Genomic DNA, 17,309 nt, shown 5'->3' on the forward strand with positions numbered 1-17,309 from the left:
GGTGCCAGAGCCCCACAGCCTTCACCCCATCACCACTTGAATCTCCGCTTGCACAGTGTCCTGCTGGGGGCTGGGCAGGTCCTCTGGCCCCGGGGCAGGTGACGAGTTGCCCTGCCCCTTCCTGTCTGTACCCCCATGGCTTTCCCAAGCCTGCTCCTCTGGCACCCTCACAACAACCCTGTGAGGTAGGTGGGTGGGAGGTCCTACCCACTGAGGTTGACAGATGAGGAAACTAAGGCTCAAGGAGGGGATGTGACTGGGCCAGGAGGGTGAGCATCCACCATGCAGGACAGGGCCCTAGGGGAGGGGACAAAGGAGCCGGGGGAACACAGCTGGGCAGTGCCACACTTGGGCCACGGGCAGGCAGCTCGGCCCAGGGGTGCCAGGCCCCAGCTCAGGGCTCGAGCGGGCCCAGTGGACCCACACAAGCGCGGACAGAAGTGGTAGCGGGGAGTGCGCTTCCTCCACCTTGGGTTGGGGGCCCACCCCGTGGTACAAAAATAAAGGATTTCAGATTGGAACCCCAAGTCCCTGGAGGTGATCTGAGGCCTCACATCCGGGTACCTCTGGCTTGTAACAGCTAGAAAATAAAGAGGGGGAAGGGGGCAAGGGGCAGGGATGGGTGATAAGAAAATCAGGGAGGGGAATGAGGGGGCAGGCCAGTGGGGGGGTGGTGCAGGGGCCAGGAGAACAGACAGGAGATTGAAATGGAAGGAGGGAGGGGAAGAGAGGGAGAGAGAAAGAGCAGGTGAGTCACAGGCCCCTTCTGAAGGAGGGCATGGGGCTGAGGCCCAGAGAGGGAGTCAGAGTCAAAGAGATGGGCAGGAAGGGGACCCCAGTGGGGCGGGTGTAGTGGCCTGGCCCCCCATGACAAATCACGGAGTTGAGGTTCTCTGAGACTCTGGCCGGAAGGCTCAGGGCCAGGAGAGGCAAGATCACTGCAGTCCCAGGCAAAAAGGGTCACAGAGAGCAGCTGTCCCCTCCCCAGTTTAGAGGCAACCATGGCCCAGAAAGAGAGTAACTTGCCCAAGGTCACCCAGCAGACAGGCAGCTAAGACTGAATGGGGGCTCTGGGCACGTGGGCACACCCTGATCAACAGCCTGCTCTGGCTGGATCCAACCAGCCTGTCCTCCCAGCCCAGGGAGTGGAGCAGTGCTGACAGGCAGTGACGCACAGCCCTGGCCGTGCAGGGACGAGGGTCCCGGCTGCAGTGCCCTCCCCTCCGCCCCGGCCTGGCTCTGCTGTGTACCAGAAGGTGGGAACTCCACCTTCACTCTCCTCCTCTCATGGCCTCACACCCAAGGCTGAGACAGGCACTTGGGTGGGGGAGGAGGGCGCCGAAAGCTGAGCCCCGGTCCAAGGAGCCAGAGGCGAGCCCCCTCCTTGCTTCTGCCCTCCCTCCAGCTCCGCCGGGCTACAAACCAGGGACGGCGGCTCTGGGGGTGGGCGAGGGGCCGAGAAGCCCTCACTGCAGGCTCAGCCTCAGGTCTGAGAGGGTGCGGACGGGAACCTGCAAGGAGCAAACGTGAGGAGGCGCAGGGGCGAGGAGCAGCCAGGCCCGGGCAGGCTGTGGCCCAGCCTCAAGGGTGCCCCACGGGGTGGGCAGGCCCTGAGCAGGTACAGGCGGAGGAGGCACAGCTGCGCCTCTCCTCCCCGGGCTGGGAGGCGGCAGGTGCCAGTGGGAGCGCAGGAGGCGGCAGGCAGCACGCTCTGGGGTGGGGGGCCGGGGGGCCTGCGTGGAGCGTGCGGGAGGCTGGGGCCAGGGCAGCCCGGGGATGGAGGTGTGAGCAGGCAGAGAGGAAACCCGGACAGGAGCAGAGAGGGAAGAGGCAGGGTGCAGATGAGATCCAGGAGGAAGAAGAGGTGGATGAAGATGAGGCTGGGCCTCCGGCGGGAAGCGGAGGAGGAGGTGGTGGGAGGGAGAAAAGGTTAGCGGGATCCTGAGATGACTGGGCTGCAAAAAGAAAGTGAGAGAAGGGATGGTTATGCGGCTGAGGCGGCGGCAGGGGCGCTGAGCTAACCCTGGTGGCCCGCCCCCCAGTCCCGGGCCCAGATCGGTGGCTGCTCCAGCGGGGAGCGGGGCTGGAGGCTCCGGCTTTATTAGCAATCACTCTCCTCCTCGGGGGTTGGCTGCACCTTTCTCCCGCGTATCTGCCTCCACCTGCACCTGTTCCACCTCCACCTCCTCCACCTCCTCCTCCTGCTGCTGGTCGTCCTCCAGCGGCTCCTCCGCGCTCTGTGAACCAGCGGACCCAGGGAAGAAAGAGCGGAGATGCTAACACAGGCGCCAGGGCCTGGGGACCCCCCCATCTGGGGGCGGGAGGGGGACAGACAAGGTAAAGGGGGACCTCCAGGAGTGGGGTGCTAACAGTCCAAGAAGCTGGGGCATCTTCCCCCAGTTTCCTGGGGGGCTTGGAGAAGGCTAGCAAACAGTGGGTCCCCAAGGAGGATGCTCGTGGATCAGCCTGACTACTGCTCCAAGGAGCAAGGCTAGGACACAGGGACAAAGGGAACGAGGGGGGCGTGTGGCTGCGGTGCTCTGGCAGGGGACCTGGGGAGGTCTCATCTCATAAAGAGTGACTGAGAATAGAAGTGAAGCCCGGGAAACTGAGTGCATGACACTTAGATCTGGACACCAGCAGGTCCCTGACTCTCTGCCCAGTGGACATTCCAAGAGGCAGAGCAGTGGCCCACTGTGCTGGGCACTACCTGTCCCCATTCCACTGATCCCACCAGGGGCCCCAGGCAGCAGGACCTCTGCTCAGGCCCTCCTCACAGTGTCTGGGGCTCCTGGGGTGTTGCTGGGAGGGCAATGCCCCCCTACAGAGCACCAGAGGGGCAGGCCAGTGCCCGGACAGGGTTCCCAGAGGCAGCCCCGCCATCCTGTCCCAGGCGTCCTAACACACACACACACACACACACACACACACACACAGAGACACACACACACACACACACGCTTGGAGGAATACACTCAGAGGTTCCAAGCTTGCAGTCCATCCCCTTACTTCACAGTGAACAAGTACTGAGAGGGGCCAGGAGTTACCTGAGGTCACACACAGAGCAAGCAGCACACCATACTCTCAGCCCCTAGTTCAGGGCACTGAGCCTGTGGTCATCGAGTCCACACTGGACTGTCCCTAAGCCTGGGCCCTTGGAACCAGCATGAGCAGACAGGGGCCCAGACGGCATGAAATGGGATGATGGCGCTGTGAACATGGACGGTTATGTGGGTGTGGCAGGAGGAGAAAGAAGAGGTCAAGGACAGCAAAGTGGGGGCAGGGCGGGGCAGGAGCGAAAGGGGCTCCTTCTGGTCGGCACTGTGTGGCCAGGCTGGTCGGGCTCACCTTGGCTTTCCGGCTGGACTCGGAGCTCAGCCCATGGGGGGAGCTATAGAGCTCTTTGGACACCACGCACAGGAACTCGGCTTGGTCTTCGTTGCCGTAATTGTAGGAGGAGCCGATGGTCACCAGCTGAGAGCAGGGGCAGAAAGAACCGTGACAGGTTGGGCTGGGGGACACTCAGGAGGGTCAGCTTAAGTCCTGACCTTGCTGTCCTGCTCGGGTCCAGCTTGGGGGTCTCCAGAAGACAGTCCCTCCCTCCGCCTCCCACTTCTATGTATGAATCTGTTCGGCAAAGTCCATTCTCCCCACCTGGCTTGACTGAGCCTGAGTCCTAGATGAGGGTGGCCGCACCATCACCCTAAAAACCCCGCCGTCACTCCCACCTGGCCTCAGAAGGCCACTTTCTACAAGCAGGTGGATGCCGGTAAGAGGCAGGATGTGGCCCTCTGGCCCCGATGTGGCGAGCATCTCAGGGTCAGTTCTGCATGTGTTGAATTTCCTTTGCACGAAACCCCTCTTCGCTCTTGGAAGCAGAGACAGATCAGTTTACAAATCTGTGGTCTGACGGATGGCTTTTATATGACCCTTTGGCCATGGTCTCGTAACTTCCACTGAGTGATTGGATTTTGTGTTGTTGTGTACCACTGAGTCAGAAATGATCCACAGCTGACCCACCTGTGGGTTTTCTGAGGCAGTAAGTCATATGGGAGGAGACGGCTCTCTCTGTCCTGCAGAGCAGCTGGTGGATTAGAACTGTGAGCCTTTGAGTTGGCAGCATACTCGTTACCATGGGACTGTGCAAAGAAGGTGCTTGTGGTTTACCAAAAGGATTGGGCAGTTTGCTAACAACAATAATAAGGTCCACAGTGCCCTTTAGGGCTTGGGACCAGGTAATTAAGGTCCACTGGACCTTCCCAAGAGTACTGGTCAGTTTTGCCATCTCAGTAGGCTCATGAGGAGCCATTCGAGCAGAGAAGAGGGTGATCCTCTTTACCACCAAGAAGAAATGGGAGCAGTCTGTCCTTTGGACCTGGGGCCCTATGCTGAGAAGCTCCTAGACCCAGGAGACGGGGATCTATCATAATGGAGATAGCACAAGACTGCAAGAAGTGGCGGCAGGGAAATGGAAGCAGCAGTGGAGCCAGGAGGCTGGTGTGCCTGGTGCGAGCTGGCAAAGCATGCTTCCAGGCCCAGGGAGGAATGTACTTACAGTGGGCATATCAGCCCACAGAGAGCGAGCTGAGTAGCTTCGGGCAGGAGGCTTGCTGGTGGAGTGGAGTGCTTGCTCGAAAAAGCTAGGCTTGCTGGCCCACAGATTAAGAGGTCTGAGAATCATTATGCAGAGGCACTTACTGACAGAGCTAAGAAGCCTTGTGATACTCACCTGAACAGGGCAGAGGCCAGCAAATGGGCCAAGAGCCAGTGGGCACGGCTGAGACAGAGCTGTCCTGATAAGAGGACTATATCCTGAGTCATTCCTGATCCTGAATTGTAACCTATTACTTCACTAGTAGACCTCATAACTTCAACTTTGATCTGACTTCCAAGTGGTCACTGCAACCAAATTACCACGTCTAACAGACAAGTAGATGGTGCCACGGGAGAGATGTCTGATGTCAGAACTGGTAAAGACATCAGTGGATGGTGGTACGCGTGCCTTCTACATCACAGCAATCAGCTCTGGGCGGTTGGTGCTGCTTCTCCTCTCCCCTTGGGAGGTCAGACAATGGGGTAAGACTCAGACTACACTGCCGCCATGCCATTTCCACACCTTCCTTAAAGCCAGGGACCAATGACCAGTGGCCACTGGCTCACTCAGATTCCTGAAAGGGGCTGCCTTTGCTCTGAGTCCCTAGAGTAACTACACACCCTTGAGGTCCTTTCCAGCTGATGTTAATCACGCCAAATCTCATTCCACCCTCCTATAGCTGTGAGGTTGTCAGAGAGACAGGTATCAGGCCCTTGGCAGGCAAGGTCTGAAGGTGAAGGAAGAAGTAGAACCTGGGATCCTGAGTGCCTTAACTACTTCTAATAAGCTGTAAAACACTAACAAAGGAGATACTATTGGCCCACATCGGAGATTAGGAAACTGAGGTCCAGAGAGAAGCGTGACCACTGCCTGTCAGCAGTGAGGTCTAGATGTGAAGCCAGACCTCTGACTCCTGGCTAAGCTCATCGGGACACACTACTTGGCCTTCTCCCTTTTCTAATCTCCACGTGCAAGGGAGAGGTGTGGGTGGGATCAAGGGCTAGCAAGAATCTCTCCTTCTCCAAGGGCAAATCTGACCTCATGTTCACTTCCTGGCTCTGCTCTCCTGGAAATCTGATAAAGGTGGACACGTCAGTTCTATCACTAGGTAACACTGATGGGGATTTAAAAAAAAACAACAATCCTGACTGGCAGACGGCTCCCTCAGTTCCTGAGGAGGGATTCTATGTCGCTTGACTTCCTCGACCAGGGTGACTTGGACCTGTGCGTGTCCCTGGCTGACACCCTGTAACTGATTTCTGTGGAACCATTACAGGAAGCATGGGCTCTGGGGGACGAAGGGGTTCTCAAGGTGAAATCCATTCGCCTATGTGGATCTCATTTCCTTGCATCTGAGCTGTAAGTGGGGGTCAGAGAAGGACCTCAGACTGGGGTGCTAATTACTACCGTTGCAGTGTGCAGTGGGCACCTCATCACAGGGACCCTGAGCTGCTCTGTGGCTGGTGGGTTCCCTCTTCTGAGCAGATCTGCTGCCAGGTATGGCCTTTGGTCACCCTGTTTAGTAAGTCCTAAGAAGACCCCCGGGCGGAGGAAGCAGGGAGTAGGGGGCCTGTTTGGTTGGAGAGTGGGGAGGTCCTACGGTCCCCAGTGCCCACATGCACGCAGCCCACCTGCTCAAAGCGCCAGCCGTCGGACATGGTGGAGACCATCTGCGTGAGCTCCTCCTCCTGGCACTGCAGCACGCGGTACACGTGCTTGGGTGGCACCTGCAGAGAGGAGGGACGTGTGGAGGGACCGTGGGAGAGGCAGGAACCCCACAAGGGGACATGTGGAGGGACCGTGGGAGAGGCAGGCACCCCAGCAAGGGGACACACCTGGCCCTCAAGTCCTTTACTCCTCCCCGCCAAACACTCATATATTCCAGAAGGGAAAATGGAAGAAGAGGAGGAGGCCGAGAGGAGGAAGCAGCCTGTCCTGAGCACCTATGTGCCAGGCACTGGAGAAGCTCGCTCACTCAATCTTGCCAAGAACCCTGTACGTAAAGGGCTCAGAGGGGAGAGGCGCGTTGTTTGTCCAAGATCACCCAGCTAGAGATGGAAGGGCCACAGGTGGGAGTCAGTGACAGAGGAGGGGTCGAGGGGGCCATTCCGGGTCAGGCCTTCCAGAAGACACGTGTCACCGCCCATGCCTGACGAATGACCGCCCACCTTCTGCATCTTCGCGGGGGAGGGGGCGCAGAGAATCTCAAATCTCCCCAGCTCCTCCTGCAGCGTGCTCACTGAGCAGGGGACCTTCTGACGCCACACCATGGATAACTTACTTACTCACACTGCCCTGCAGGACACCCCCCTCCACAAGGGCATTTTTGTGTATATCAGAGAGGAATGGATTCCCCCAAGGGGAAACTAAGGTCCAGAGAGGGACAGCACAGCACATGGTGCCAATGCAGGGACAGAACCCACACTTCAGTTTCCCAATCTGAAGCCCACTAGGCACCCCACCAAAAGGCTAGCGGGGTCCAGCCCCGATTCTGCGGCCTTTCTCCAGCTTCCTCTCCCTCTCCAGCCACCGTGTCCCCTCCACCCTCAGTCCTGGCCCCGACCTGAGTGACGGTGTAGTCCTTCTCCTCCATGCGGTCCTTGATGATGCGGATCAGGGGGCCAATGTTGTAGAACTCGGCTTCCTCCAGGACCCCTGGCAGACAGAGTAGTCCCCAGATCACTCCAAGGTTCTTCCCTGCCTGATTCTCTCCTCCCCTCATCCCTCCACCTGGACCTGCCTCCTGCTCTAATATCTCTCTCTCTCTCTCTCTCTCACACACACACACACACACACACAGTAGCCCCCAGGTCACTCCAAGGTGCTTCCCTGCCCGATTCTCTCCTTCCCTCATCCCTCCACCTGGACCTGCCTCCTACTCTAATTCATATTCTCTCTCTCTCTCTCCTCCACCCAAGTAGGTGAGCTGAACACTGTGAGTCCAGTCAAACAAAGGGGAACGTTTCTTTGATGGGATCCAATACTCTGCCCAGAAGGGGCCAAGATGCACTACTCAGCCTGACAGCTCCTTGACTGTGCTGACCAAGGGGGCCCAGGACGCTGGCCTGTCCACCAAACAAGGGACAAGTGGGCCTGAGTTCTGGGACACTGCAGTCAGATGACCCTTCACTGGGAGCTCGCTAGTCAAGATCCTTTATCAGCCACATACTAAGTACAGGGTCACTGAGTTGGAACTGACAAGGTGACAGTGATTTAAGTCCCACCTGAAGAATGGGTGTGCACCTGACCCAAGCCATAGCATTTTCAGTAGCCTCCTATGTACATGAACGCTGGCCAATATAAGGGAGACCAAAGAGGAACTGATGCTTTCGAGGTCTGGAACTGGCAAAACATATAGACAACCAAGAGAATAAAAAAAAAAAATCTGTCTACAAAGCTTCTTAAAAGGAAAGACAGCAGGACTTTCTCATTTAACTCTGGCCGTGTTAGGAGGAGGCACCAGTACCAGCAGAAGGACACCATGGCTGGTCCAGGGTCCCAGAAAAAGAAGACGCCCCTCCAGGAGATGAACTGACAGAGTCCGCAACAGGAAGCCCCGTGCAGCAGCAATGATGAGGATTACACAAAACCAGGTAGCGTGCCACTCTGTTGTCCACAGGGTCACTAAGGGTCACGGTTACCTTGATGGCAGCCAACAACAAGTACCAGAGAGAGTCCCTGAGCCGAGCTAAGAGTTGGCACACTCAGCGGCTAGCCACCCAGAGGCACCTGGCCGTCTCCGGAAGAGTGAGCCACTGGAAACCGAGGCACACGTGTGGTCGACTTGAATCAGAAATAACTCAATGGAAACTGAGTCTGCACCCAGCACTGACAGGTGCATCTGTCCTGGAGCGCATTTAAACCTCGGCCCTGGGAAGACGCGTCTCTCATCCTCCTCACTGAACAAAAGGCGAGAGTCAGGCTCAGAAAGGGACGTGGCTTGTCCAGGTCAGAGGCTTGGGATTCAGATTCAAGCTCGTCGGGCTTCATAGCCTGTGTCCCACTGTAAACGCCCCGTCTTTGTGCCCCCTCAGCTCCCTGACCACAGCACCCTACAGTTTATGGAGTTCTTTCACATCGATTGTCTCACTTGCTCCTTACAAACCCCCCAGGGACGTGGGGGTGCAGCATTACTGTCCCATTTTACAGAAAGGGGAGTTGGAGGTCCAGGAGATTAAGCAAGTCACCCAGCTGGTGAGGGGGAAGGAACTTGAGGCCTTGCACTCTCCTCAGCTCCTCCGAGCTGGGGGCCTTTCCGGTCCCAGCACCTGCGCAGGACCTAACCCAAAGCATGGGGTGTTAGGATGTGACCGCCTGAGTGATGTCCTGTGTGGAGCTCTGCAGATGACAACCAAAGATGGACCACGTGTCCCGGGGCTGAACGCCATGCCAAGTGCTTGAGCGGGTCCTTCAGCTCCGGGAGGTAGGTGCCACTCTTATGCCCGTTTCACAGAAGGGAGGCACAGAGAGCTTAAGTAACCTGTGTGGCATCACACTGCAGAAGGTTCCTCCCAAATCCCCAAGGGGCCGCAGCTTGTCTGAAGGAGCTGGGGCAGCGAGGCTTAGAGAAACCCAGATCAGGTAAACAGGTGGTGGTGGTGACGCACTTGGCGTGTTTACATCCACTCCCTGTGGGACCCGCTCCGGGGCCCGGCCACGCCCACAGGATCCACGCTGCCCTGGGCTGTGGGAATGCTGTGGGCTCTGCCCTGAATCCTGACCGCTGGGAAGGGGCTCAACGTCGCATCTGTATCTTCTACCCCGTGGGGGATGGAAGCGTAGACCCTGGACGAGGCTGGAAGGGATGGGCTATGCTAGATGTTTGGGGGGGGGGGAGAAGTGCTGGAGGACCTCACAATATCTGAAAACCCAGCACTTGCTCTTGATCATCACCCTCATTTGAAATACAGTAGGTGCGGAGACAGAGAGAAGGGACAGTCCGAGTTGGCCCAGCAGCACCAACTGACCCAGAGCCACACCCTAGGCCCCAAGAAAGAGTTGGCTGGGCACCAGGATGCCTGTGCCTGGCTGGGGCTCTGCCCAGAGGTCATTTCCTTCATCCCGGCTCCAAGGATGCTGAGCCCAGGGTGGGCATCCAGAGGACCTCCTGCTGCAGAACACCCCCTCACACTTCCGCCCACACCAGAACTGTGCTGCAGAGCCTGCCAGATTTGGGGAAGAGTCACCCGATCCGCCCACCGCTGACAGCCAGACCTCACCAGGCAGCTGAGAGACTGGAGCCTCCAGAGGTGGAGCACGCCCCCTCTCCCCCCACTTGCTCCCTTCACCCCAGCCTCAGGTGTGACCATCCACACCTGGGTTCCCAGAGGCCCCGGAAGAACGGCTGTGCCTGGCCTGGACCTCGCCGGTTGCCTCCATCACCTCCCCGGCAGCACCGGTGACAGCTCGGTGGGGGCCTGCCAGCTCAGAAGAGCCTCGAGGCTCAGCCGAGGCAGAGGCCTGTGGGACTCGGCACTGTCAGGGACGCACAGAGGCAGGAGATGGGCAAGGAAACAGATGTTCTCCCAGCTGTGAGAAATGGCTTCAGGATTCCGGGGACAACCCGGGGAAGGCTGCAGAGGGCAGAGCTGGGAGATGAGCCCAGGGCAGCCCCCTGAACAGACTCACCCTCCTCGGCCATGTCCTTGTCCAGCACCAGCTTGCCATGTCTCAGGAAGTTGAGGATGGGCCCGAAGTAGGTGGGGTCACGGTCAATGAGGTAGGCCCCAGTTTCATCCTACAGAGGGGAGGGGTGCAGACGATGAGAGAGGAGTGAGACACCTCCCAGGTAGTGAATCACACATGCACCCCCTCCCTGGCTTCAGTCCCCAAAAAGCACTAGAGGAGGGGGAACAGGAACAGCACAATTGGGGTCAGACAGGTCTAAGGTCAAATTCTGCATCTGCCTTTGCCTGGCTGTGTGACCTTGGGCCTATGATGTCCCTCTGAGCCCCAGTCGCTTGACCTGTAACCCAGTTTCACTGAGAACACTCAGGGGATGAGGCCTAGGTGGTTCCTGGCCCAGGTTAGGGCTCAGGACGGTCCAGTTAGCAAGTGTCCCCTGGACCCAGCCCTCTTCTTATCCACAGATCCCCAGTCAGCCAGGGCGTGTTGTTTAAGTTTCCAAAAGCGGCACCATCCCATTGGACACTGGAAGCCTGCAGGGAGGCAGGGCGGGCTTCCTGCATCAACTCTACAGAGGGAATACTCAGCTCTCAAGGGGTCTGGGGGCTTCTCCAAGGTCACAGCGCTGGAAGGTCCAGGAAAGGACGGGATGAGATCAGCTCCTGAGCAGCCCCCCAATCCCACCCACCCTCCGGGATGACAGCCCGGGCGGCTGTGCCCGGGATGGGGAGGACCCACCCAAGGTCACACAGGCAGTTTGCAGCAGAGCCGGGATGGAAGCCGGTGCGGATGGAAGCCCAGAATCGGTGCGGCGAGGCCAGCGCGCCTCCCGGGCAGAATCCAACTAAGAGGACGCGGGGGACTCCCCCAGCCTGCTCACCGCACCCCCAAAGGCGGGAGAGAAGTGCTTTCACCAACTCCTGCCCCAGAGCGAGAGTCCATCGGCCCCAAAGCCAGCAAGCAAGGCAAGAGTGCAGGACTCCCCACCATCCAGCCCCCCCAGGGTGGGCGCGCCGGGCCAGCCCCGAGGGCTCCAAAGGGCGCCCGCCTCGCGTCCCGTTGCCACGGCGATGGGCACATCCCTCTCCCTCCGGTCCACCTCCTCCCCCCCTTCCCCCGCCTTCCAGGTCTTCCCGCCTCCAGCCCTTTCGAAAGCAAGCCAGCGGCGTCCCCAGCCGGGGCGAGCGAGCCGGCCGGCCTGCGCGATGCCCGGGAGCCGGGGACCCCTCTGGGCGCCCCCCGCCTGCGGCCTCACCCTGTCGGACTGCAGCTCCTCGCCCTGGCACAGGCGGCTGAGGAAGGACTTCTGCTCTCGGCACAGCGTCTGGCGCGTGGTCAGGAACACCGTGCCCCCCACGTTCAGCCGCACCCACTTGCCCCAGCCGCCCGCCGCGCGCCCGCCCGCCCCCGCCGGCGGCGCTGCCTCCCCGGCCTCCATCCTCATTGCCCGCCGCCGCGTCTGCAGCTCCAGCACCCAGCGGCAAGCGGCGGCCGGGGCCGTGCGGGGCGTGTCGGGAGTTGTAGTCCGTTCCGCCCCCGCCGGCGGCACCGCCTCCCCGGCCTCCATCCTCATCGCCCACTAGGACGCGGCCAGGACCGCGCGGGGCGTGCCGGGAGTTGTAGTCCGTCCCGCCCCCGCCAGCGGCGCCGCCTCCCCGGTCTACATCCTCATCGCCCACTAGGAGGCGGCCAGGACCGCGCGGGGCCTGTCGGGAGTTGTAGTCCGAACCAGCGCCTTGTGTTCCCAGGCTATCACCCGCTTCGCGGGAGCCTGGGTCTCCAAAGGGAAATCTCGACCCCGGAGGGACAGTGATACCCCAGTGTCCTCCTAATTGGTGATGTTATTGTCGGGGTTATCACAATAGCTTGGGTGGGATGGAATTACCCTTTTGAAAGTCCTGTTTTCGGATCCAGGAAAATCTTTGTTTATCAACAGATCCCATCCCTAAATGCATCTTTAAACCAAGTTTGTAGGTATCATTGTGTACCGTCGAGTCAGAACTGAGCCACAGTTGATCTTCCAGCGGGTTTTCAAAGGGAGTAAATAGCAAAAGAAAAGCCTGCCCATCCTGGTCTATTTGTACTGCGTGCCTTTGGGTTGGCAGCGAAGCTCCTCACCTCTAGGCTACCAAAGGGTACGATTAGGTACTTTTCGTATTAAACATCAATTCTCCAATTGCTTATTTTAATACATACTAAGTGTATAAATACATGCACAGACAGATGATGTACACATCACTCACTTATTGCCGGTGTCCAAACTGACTCAGTTGACACTCCCGTGAGTTTTTTGGAGGCTTTAAAGTTGCAAGGGAGGAGATTGCTCATCTTTCTGCAAAGAACTACAAGCTGGAGAGGACTGTCTGTGGGTTAGCACCACAACTCCCTGCAGACCCCACCACCAATTGTTATTGTTGATGTTTTTGTTGTTAGACGCAGTCTAGTCATCCACGACTCACAGCGACCCCAGGAACAACAGATCTGGACTTTGCCCTGTCCTGTATCTTCCTCACCGTCTCTGCTATACTCAAGCCCACTGTTGCAGCCACTGTGTCAATCCACTTAGCTGAGGGTCTTCCCCTCCTGCTGGTCCTCTTTCCCAGCATGATGGGTTTTTCCAAGGACTGGCCCTTCCTGACAACATCTCCGTGGTATGTGAGATGATGTTTCACCAACCTTGCCTTGAAGGCAAGGCAAATACAAGACAGATCTGTTTGTTCTTTTGGCAGCCTCCATGCTGTATGCAATCTTCCCTGCCAGCACTACAATTCAAAGTCAACAATTCTTCCTACGTATTACTCACACGCTCTCGGCAGCCCTGTGAGATTCATCTTGCTGGACTCACTTTCCAGATGAGGATGTAGGCAGTAGATAAGAGGCAGGCCTCCCCAACCAGGGGAGTCTGACTGCAGAGGATGGCATGTCCACCACCGGAGACCTCCTTCAGGTTCCTCCCACTACGGGTTGTCAGCATCCCTGTGCAAAATATCCAGAGAGGAAGAATGGAAAGCTTGCTGAATTGGAATGAGGATAGTTGGCTTGTCATTCTGGCTTTTGCAGGATGAGGTCTTGGAAAAAGCTTCCCTATCAGTAAACTGGGAAGGAAGGGATGAGATGAGCCATATGGCTTAGAGGCAAAGCTGACAGTATGGGTATTGAGAAACTGGGGAGGAGGGGAGCAGAGGCAACTAATCCTGAGGCCGGACACCAAGGAGGGACAAAACTAAAGAGATAGCTGTCTTTAACTTTCTCCATTTCTTGTTGTTTCAGCTATAGGCCTGTGTTAAGGAGGCAAGACCTTACACTGAACTGTTCGATTAGACCAGTAGCTCCTCTCTGCCAGGCTGGGGCAGCCTGGCCAAGCTGGGAAAGCTTCCCAGGCCTTGCTCAAGGCCCCACTTTCTCTAAAAAAATATCCTATCCCCTTGCCAGGGAGTGAGTCACTGACCTTGCAAGGATCCTGCTCCTGAGATTTCACCAGCTCCGGGACTTTGAGCAATTTCCTTTCTCAACCTCAGTTTTCTCTTTTGCAAAATGGGAGTTGCAAGAGTTGTGACCCCAGAGCATGGTGGTATTGGTGAAGAGCTTTGACTATTCCATGGATAACGACAAGAACAAACAAGTCTGTCTTGGAGGAAGTGCCGTCAGGGTCGTGCCTCAGAGGCAATGATGGGGAAACTTCATCTGTCATACTCTGGGCATGTTGTCATGAGGGGTCAGTCCTTGGGAAAAGATAGTACGCTGGGAAAGGGAGAGGGCCAAAGAAAGAGAGGAAGGGCCTCAACAAGAAGGATTGACACAGTAACAGTGACAATGAACTTGAACATGGAGGAGATAGTTAAGATGGTGCAGGAGAGGGCAGGGTTCCAGGTTCCAATCTGTCATACATGGGGTGGAGAGAGGGGGCTATCAGTCATGGTTCTCAACGGCACCAGGCAGCAACACCACAGAGCATTATGTAGTTGTTTTTAGGTGCAATCAAGTCGTAGATGACTCATAGCGACCCTATGAACGAAAGGCCTGAGCACTGTTCATAGAGTTTCCAGAGGCAAGCCATTTCAGAAGTGGATGCCATCCAAGCTTGTTTTAATCGGGAAGCTCCACCAAACACTGTCCACCATGGGTAACCATTATCACATTTGACACATCAGTGTCAAAATGTTCAGCATCACAGCAACCACAAGTTACCTCTGTACAGCAATGCACAGACAAGTGCTATACCACCTAGAAGAATGTTTGCCAGAAAAACAATTTGAACCAGGCCTGAGCATTTTAGTGGAGGTTAAATTGTTTTTCTAAAACCTCTAGCACCATCCCTGACATTCAGTGTACTGAACGAATGAAAGAGATGGGCTATGAACCAGCTGAAAATACAAGCACCAGTCATGGTAGTTGGTGAGCCCTCACAGTAACTATACTTTCTGCTCATGTTGTCACCTGCTGTGCCCATCTGGGAAGAACAGCCTTTTTATTTTTTTAAATATAAAAAAGAGTTTTTTTCCCATTGTTGCACATTTTCTTCCCCCTTTTCCTGCCCCCTCCTCCACCAGTCTCCCAACAACGCATCTCTTCTTGTTCCAGATTCTTGTCATATGTATGATGCCTAATCATATATTCCTTCCAGATATTTCTTCCCCTCCTCTATTCTAATGAACTGCTCATTATCTGTCCACTCATTTCCCATTCTCTCCCCAACTCCCCTATGTCTGTCCTATTTTATGTCAGTAGTGTTATGCAGTGTTTTTCCTTTTGTGACTGAGCTATTTCACTCAGCATAACGTCCTCCAGGCTCCCTCATGTTGTGTAATGTTTTATGAGTTCGTTGTTTTTCAGTGCTGCATACTATTCTCCCTTGTATGACTATACTATAGCCTTTTATCCATTCATTTATTGTTGGGCACTTAGGTTGTTTCCATCTATTTGCTATTGTGAATAATGCAACAATAACCATGGTGCATACATCTGTTTGACTTTGTTTCTTTAGGGTGTATTCCCAGTAGTGAAAATGCTGGGCCAAATGGTATTTCTAGTTCCAATTTTTTGAGAAAGCACCAGACTGCCTTGCCTAGTGACTGTACCATTTTACATTCCCACCAGCAGTGAATAATAAGAGTTCCACTTTCACCACAACCTCACCAGCATTTGTTGTTTGATGCCCTATTGAATGTTTTTATTGTTGCTGGAGTGGGATGATATCTTATCATTGTTTTAATATGGTTCTCCAAGTGGTTAAGCATTATATTACCAAACATTGGTAGGCACCTCAGAAGAAAGGCCTGGCAATCTGCTTCTAAAATGTCCCAGCCTTAAAAACCCTGTGGAGCATGCACCACCCTCTTCTGCACATAAGGAGTTACTATAGGTTGGAATCCACTTCATGTGAGCTGACAACAGTCTGCAAAGAAATGAGACAAGACAGAGGTGGTTAAGAGGTACATATTCCCAGGCAAGGATGAATTTACTCTGAGGTGTGTGTGTGTGTGTGTGTGTGTGTGTGTGTGTGTGTGTGTGTGTTGAGGTTGTTGGGGTTGTTGTTGTTGTTACTTTTTTTTTAAATTGTTGTATATTGTCGAATAAGATCTGACTGGTACAGGAGGAGACTGCCCTTCCTTCTCCAGCAGAGCATCTGTTGGATTTGAACCTTGTGCCTTTGGGATTGCAGCGCAGCTTCTTGCCACTAGGCCACCAGAGCTCCCTGAATTTACTGTTTCGTAGCTTGGCAAAGTTTCAGCTTCTCTAAACTTCAGTTTCCCCTTCTTTAAACTGGACACAGTAAATACTTCTGCCTACTTCCTGTGGCAGTTGTCAGGATTTGGGGTGTTAACTAGAGAGGTGCACTCAACCTTGTTTCAGCAAAGATTCAATGATTATTGGTTCTCAGGACACCAGCCCTGCTACCTCACTTGTTATTATTTAGACCTGAGACCAGTGATTCCTCTTCAAGTTTCCCTGCCCATCAGCTAGGATAAACCAGCCCAGTAGTCTTCTCCCTGCTGGGACTGGACAGAAGAGCAGAAGGAAGTGTCACTACAAATGCTCCAGGCTTCAAAGCAGAGCAGCTGCCCTTTGCTCTTGTAAACTCCCATGACCTGGAGTGACCCAGGCTCCTCTGGGCTCCCAGCTGGAGCGGGAGGAGCACAGCTTACAGCCAGGAGTTCTCACCTGAGCACAGCATCCTGTCCTGCTTTGAACCTTCTTGTCTTCTCAGCCGAGCACACAGCTGAGCAGTGTATGTCACAGCCCCTGTCAGCTCCCTGACTAGGATGCCACTCATCCCAGCTGGGGTTTCTGGATTCAGTCCGCCTCCCCTCCAAGTTCAGAATGTCAGAACATTCTGATTAGGCTCAACTGCTTGTTTTGTTCTTTATGGCAAATCCAATCTTAGCTCTCCCTGGGTGCCAGGCTTGCAGCAAACCTGGGGAGTCGGGGTGGGTGGGGAGCGGGTTCTGAATCTTCACTCTTCAGGCCACCTGAGGTGAGAAACTTTCCATGTCAGGACCTTCTGACGGGCCTGGCCCGGAAACACCTGGGCTCTGGGGTCCAGGCTTGGAATCTTTTCTCCATCAATCTCCTGGCACCTGGTTAATCACTTAACTCTTCAAACCTCACTTTACTGCACTGTTTGCAGCATCCTAATGGACGGTGAAGAGATTGAGATTGTTCTCAGCTTCAGTTTCCTTGGCTCCACAGTCAAAACTCTTGGCACCAGCAGCCAGGAAATAAAAAAACGTATTGCGATGGGAAAGTCTGCTGTTAGGGACCTCTTCAAAGTACTGAAGAGCAATGGTGCCACTCTGGAGATTAAGGTACGTCTCATACAGGCCATGGACTTTGCAATCACTTGCTATGCATCAGAGAGTCGGATAATGACTAGGGAGGACAGAAGGTGAATTGATGCCTTTGAGCTGTGGTGCTGGAGAAGAGTATTGAATGTGCCATGGACTGCCAGGAAAACAAACAGAATCATCCTGGAAAGGGTTAAACCAGGCTGCTCTTTGGAGGCAAGGATTCTGAGGCTTCGTCTGACATACTTTGGACATGTTGTAAGGAGGGACAGGTCCTTGGAGAGGGACATCATGCTTGGTAGGGT

General features: G+C 55.5%; 1 protein-coding gene across 4 annotated transcripts; it reads right to left on the bottom strand.

The window, feature by feature from the left end:
* Positions 1-418: 418 nt before the first annotated feature.
* On the bottom strand, positions 419-11,678 carry KCTD17 (potassium channel tetramerization domain containing 17). Of its 4 annotated transcripts, XM_006890150.1 has the most exons (9): positions 11,475-11,678; positions 10,223-10,331; positions 7,158-7,249; positions 6,226-6,321; positions 3,349-3,474; positions 2,138-2,237; positions 1,887-1,955; positions 1,424-1,511; positions 419-580 (listed from the first exon to the last, which is right to left on the bottom strand). In XM_006890150.1, the coding sequence occupies exons 1-9, from the start codon at positions 11,661-11,663 to the stop codon at positions 511-513; spliced, it is 939 nt and encodes a 312-aa protein (XP_006890212.1). In that variant the 5' UTR covers positions 11,664-11,678; the 3' UTR covers positions 419-510. The 4 variants fall into 4 exon arrangements, with proteins under 4 accessions (XP_006890212.1, XP_006890213.1, XP_006890214.1 ...); XM_006890151.1 differs by lacking the exon at positions 1,887-1,955; XM_006890152.1 differs by lacking the exons at positions 1,887-1,955; positions 2,138-2,237.
* Positions 11,679-17,309: the final 5,631 nt, after the last annotated feature.

Source organism: Elephantulus edwardii, unplaced genomic scaffold (genome assembly GCF_000299155.1).
Source record: "Elephantulus edwardii isolate Elephantulus edwardi_28Jun2011 unplaced genomic scaffold, EleEdw1.0 scaffold00086, whole genome shotgun sequence".
Lineage (NCBI taxonomy): Eukaryota > Metazoa > Chordata > Mammalia > Macroscelidea > Macroscelididae > Elephantulus > Elephantulus edwardii.

Bases quoted from the DNA above. Each gene is read 5' to 3' on its own strand.
- KCTD17 (XM_006890150.1), bottom strand. From the start codon at position 11,663: ATGAGGATGGAGGCCGGGGAGGCAGCGCCGCCGGCGGGGGCGGGCGGG. The intron at 2,238-3,348 runs GTGAGCCCGACC...GCTGGTTCACAG, and splicing joins AGTCCAGCCGGAAAGCCAAG to AGCGCGGAGGAGCCGCTGGA. The intron at 1,512-1,886 runs GCCCAGCCTCAT...TGCTCCTTGCAG, and splicing joins TCCTCCGCTTCCCGCCGGAG to GTTCCCGTCCGCACCCTCTC.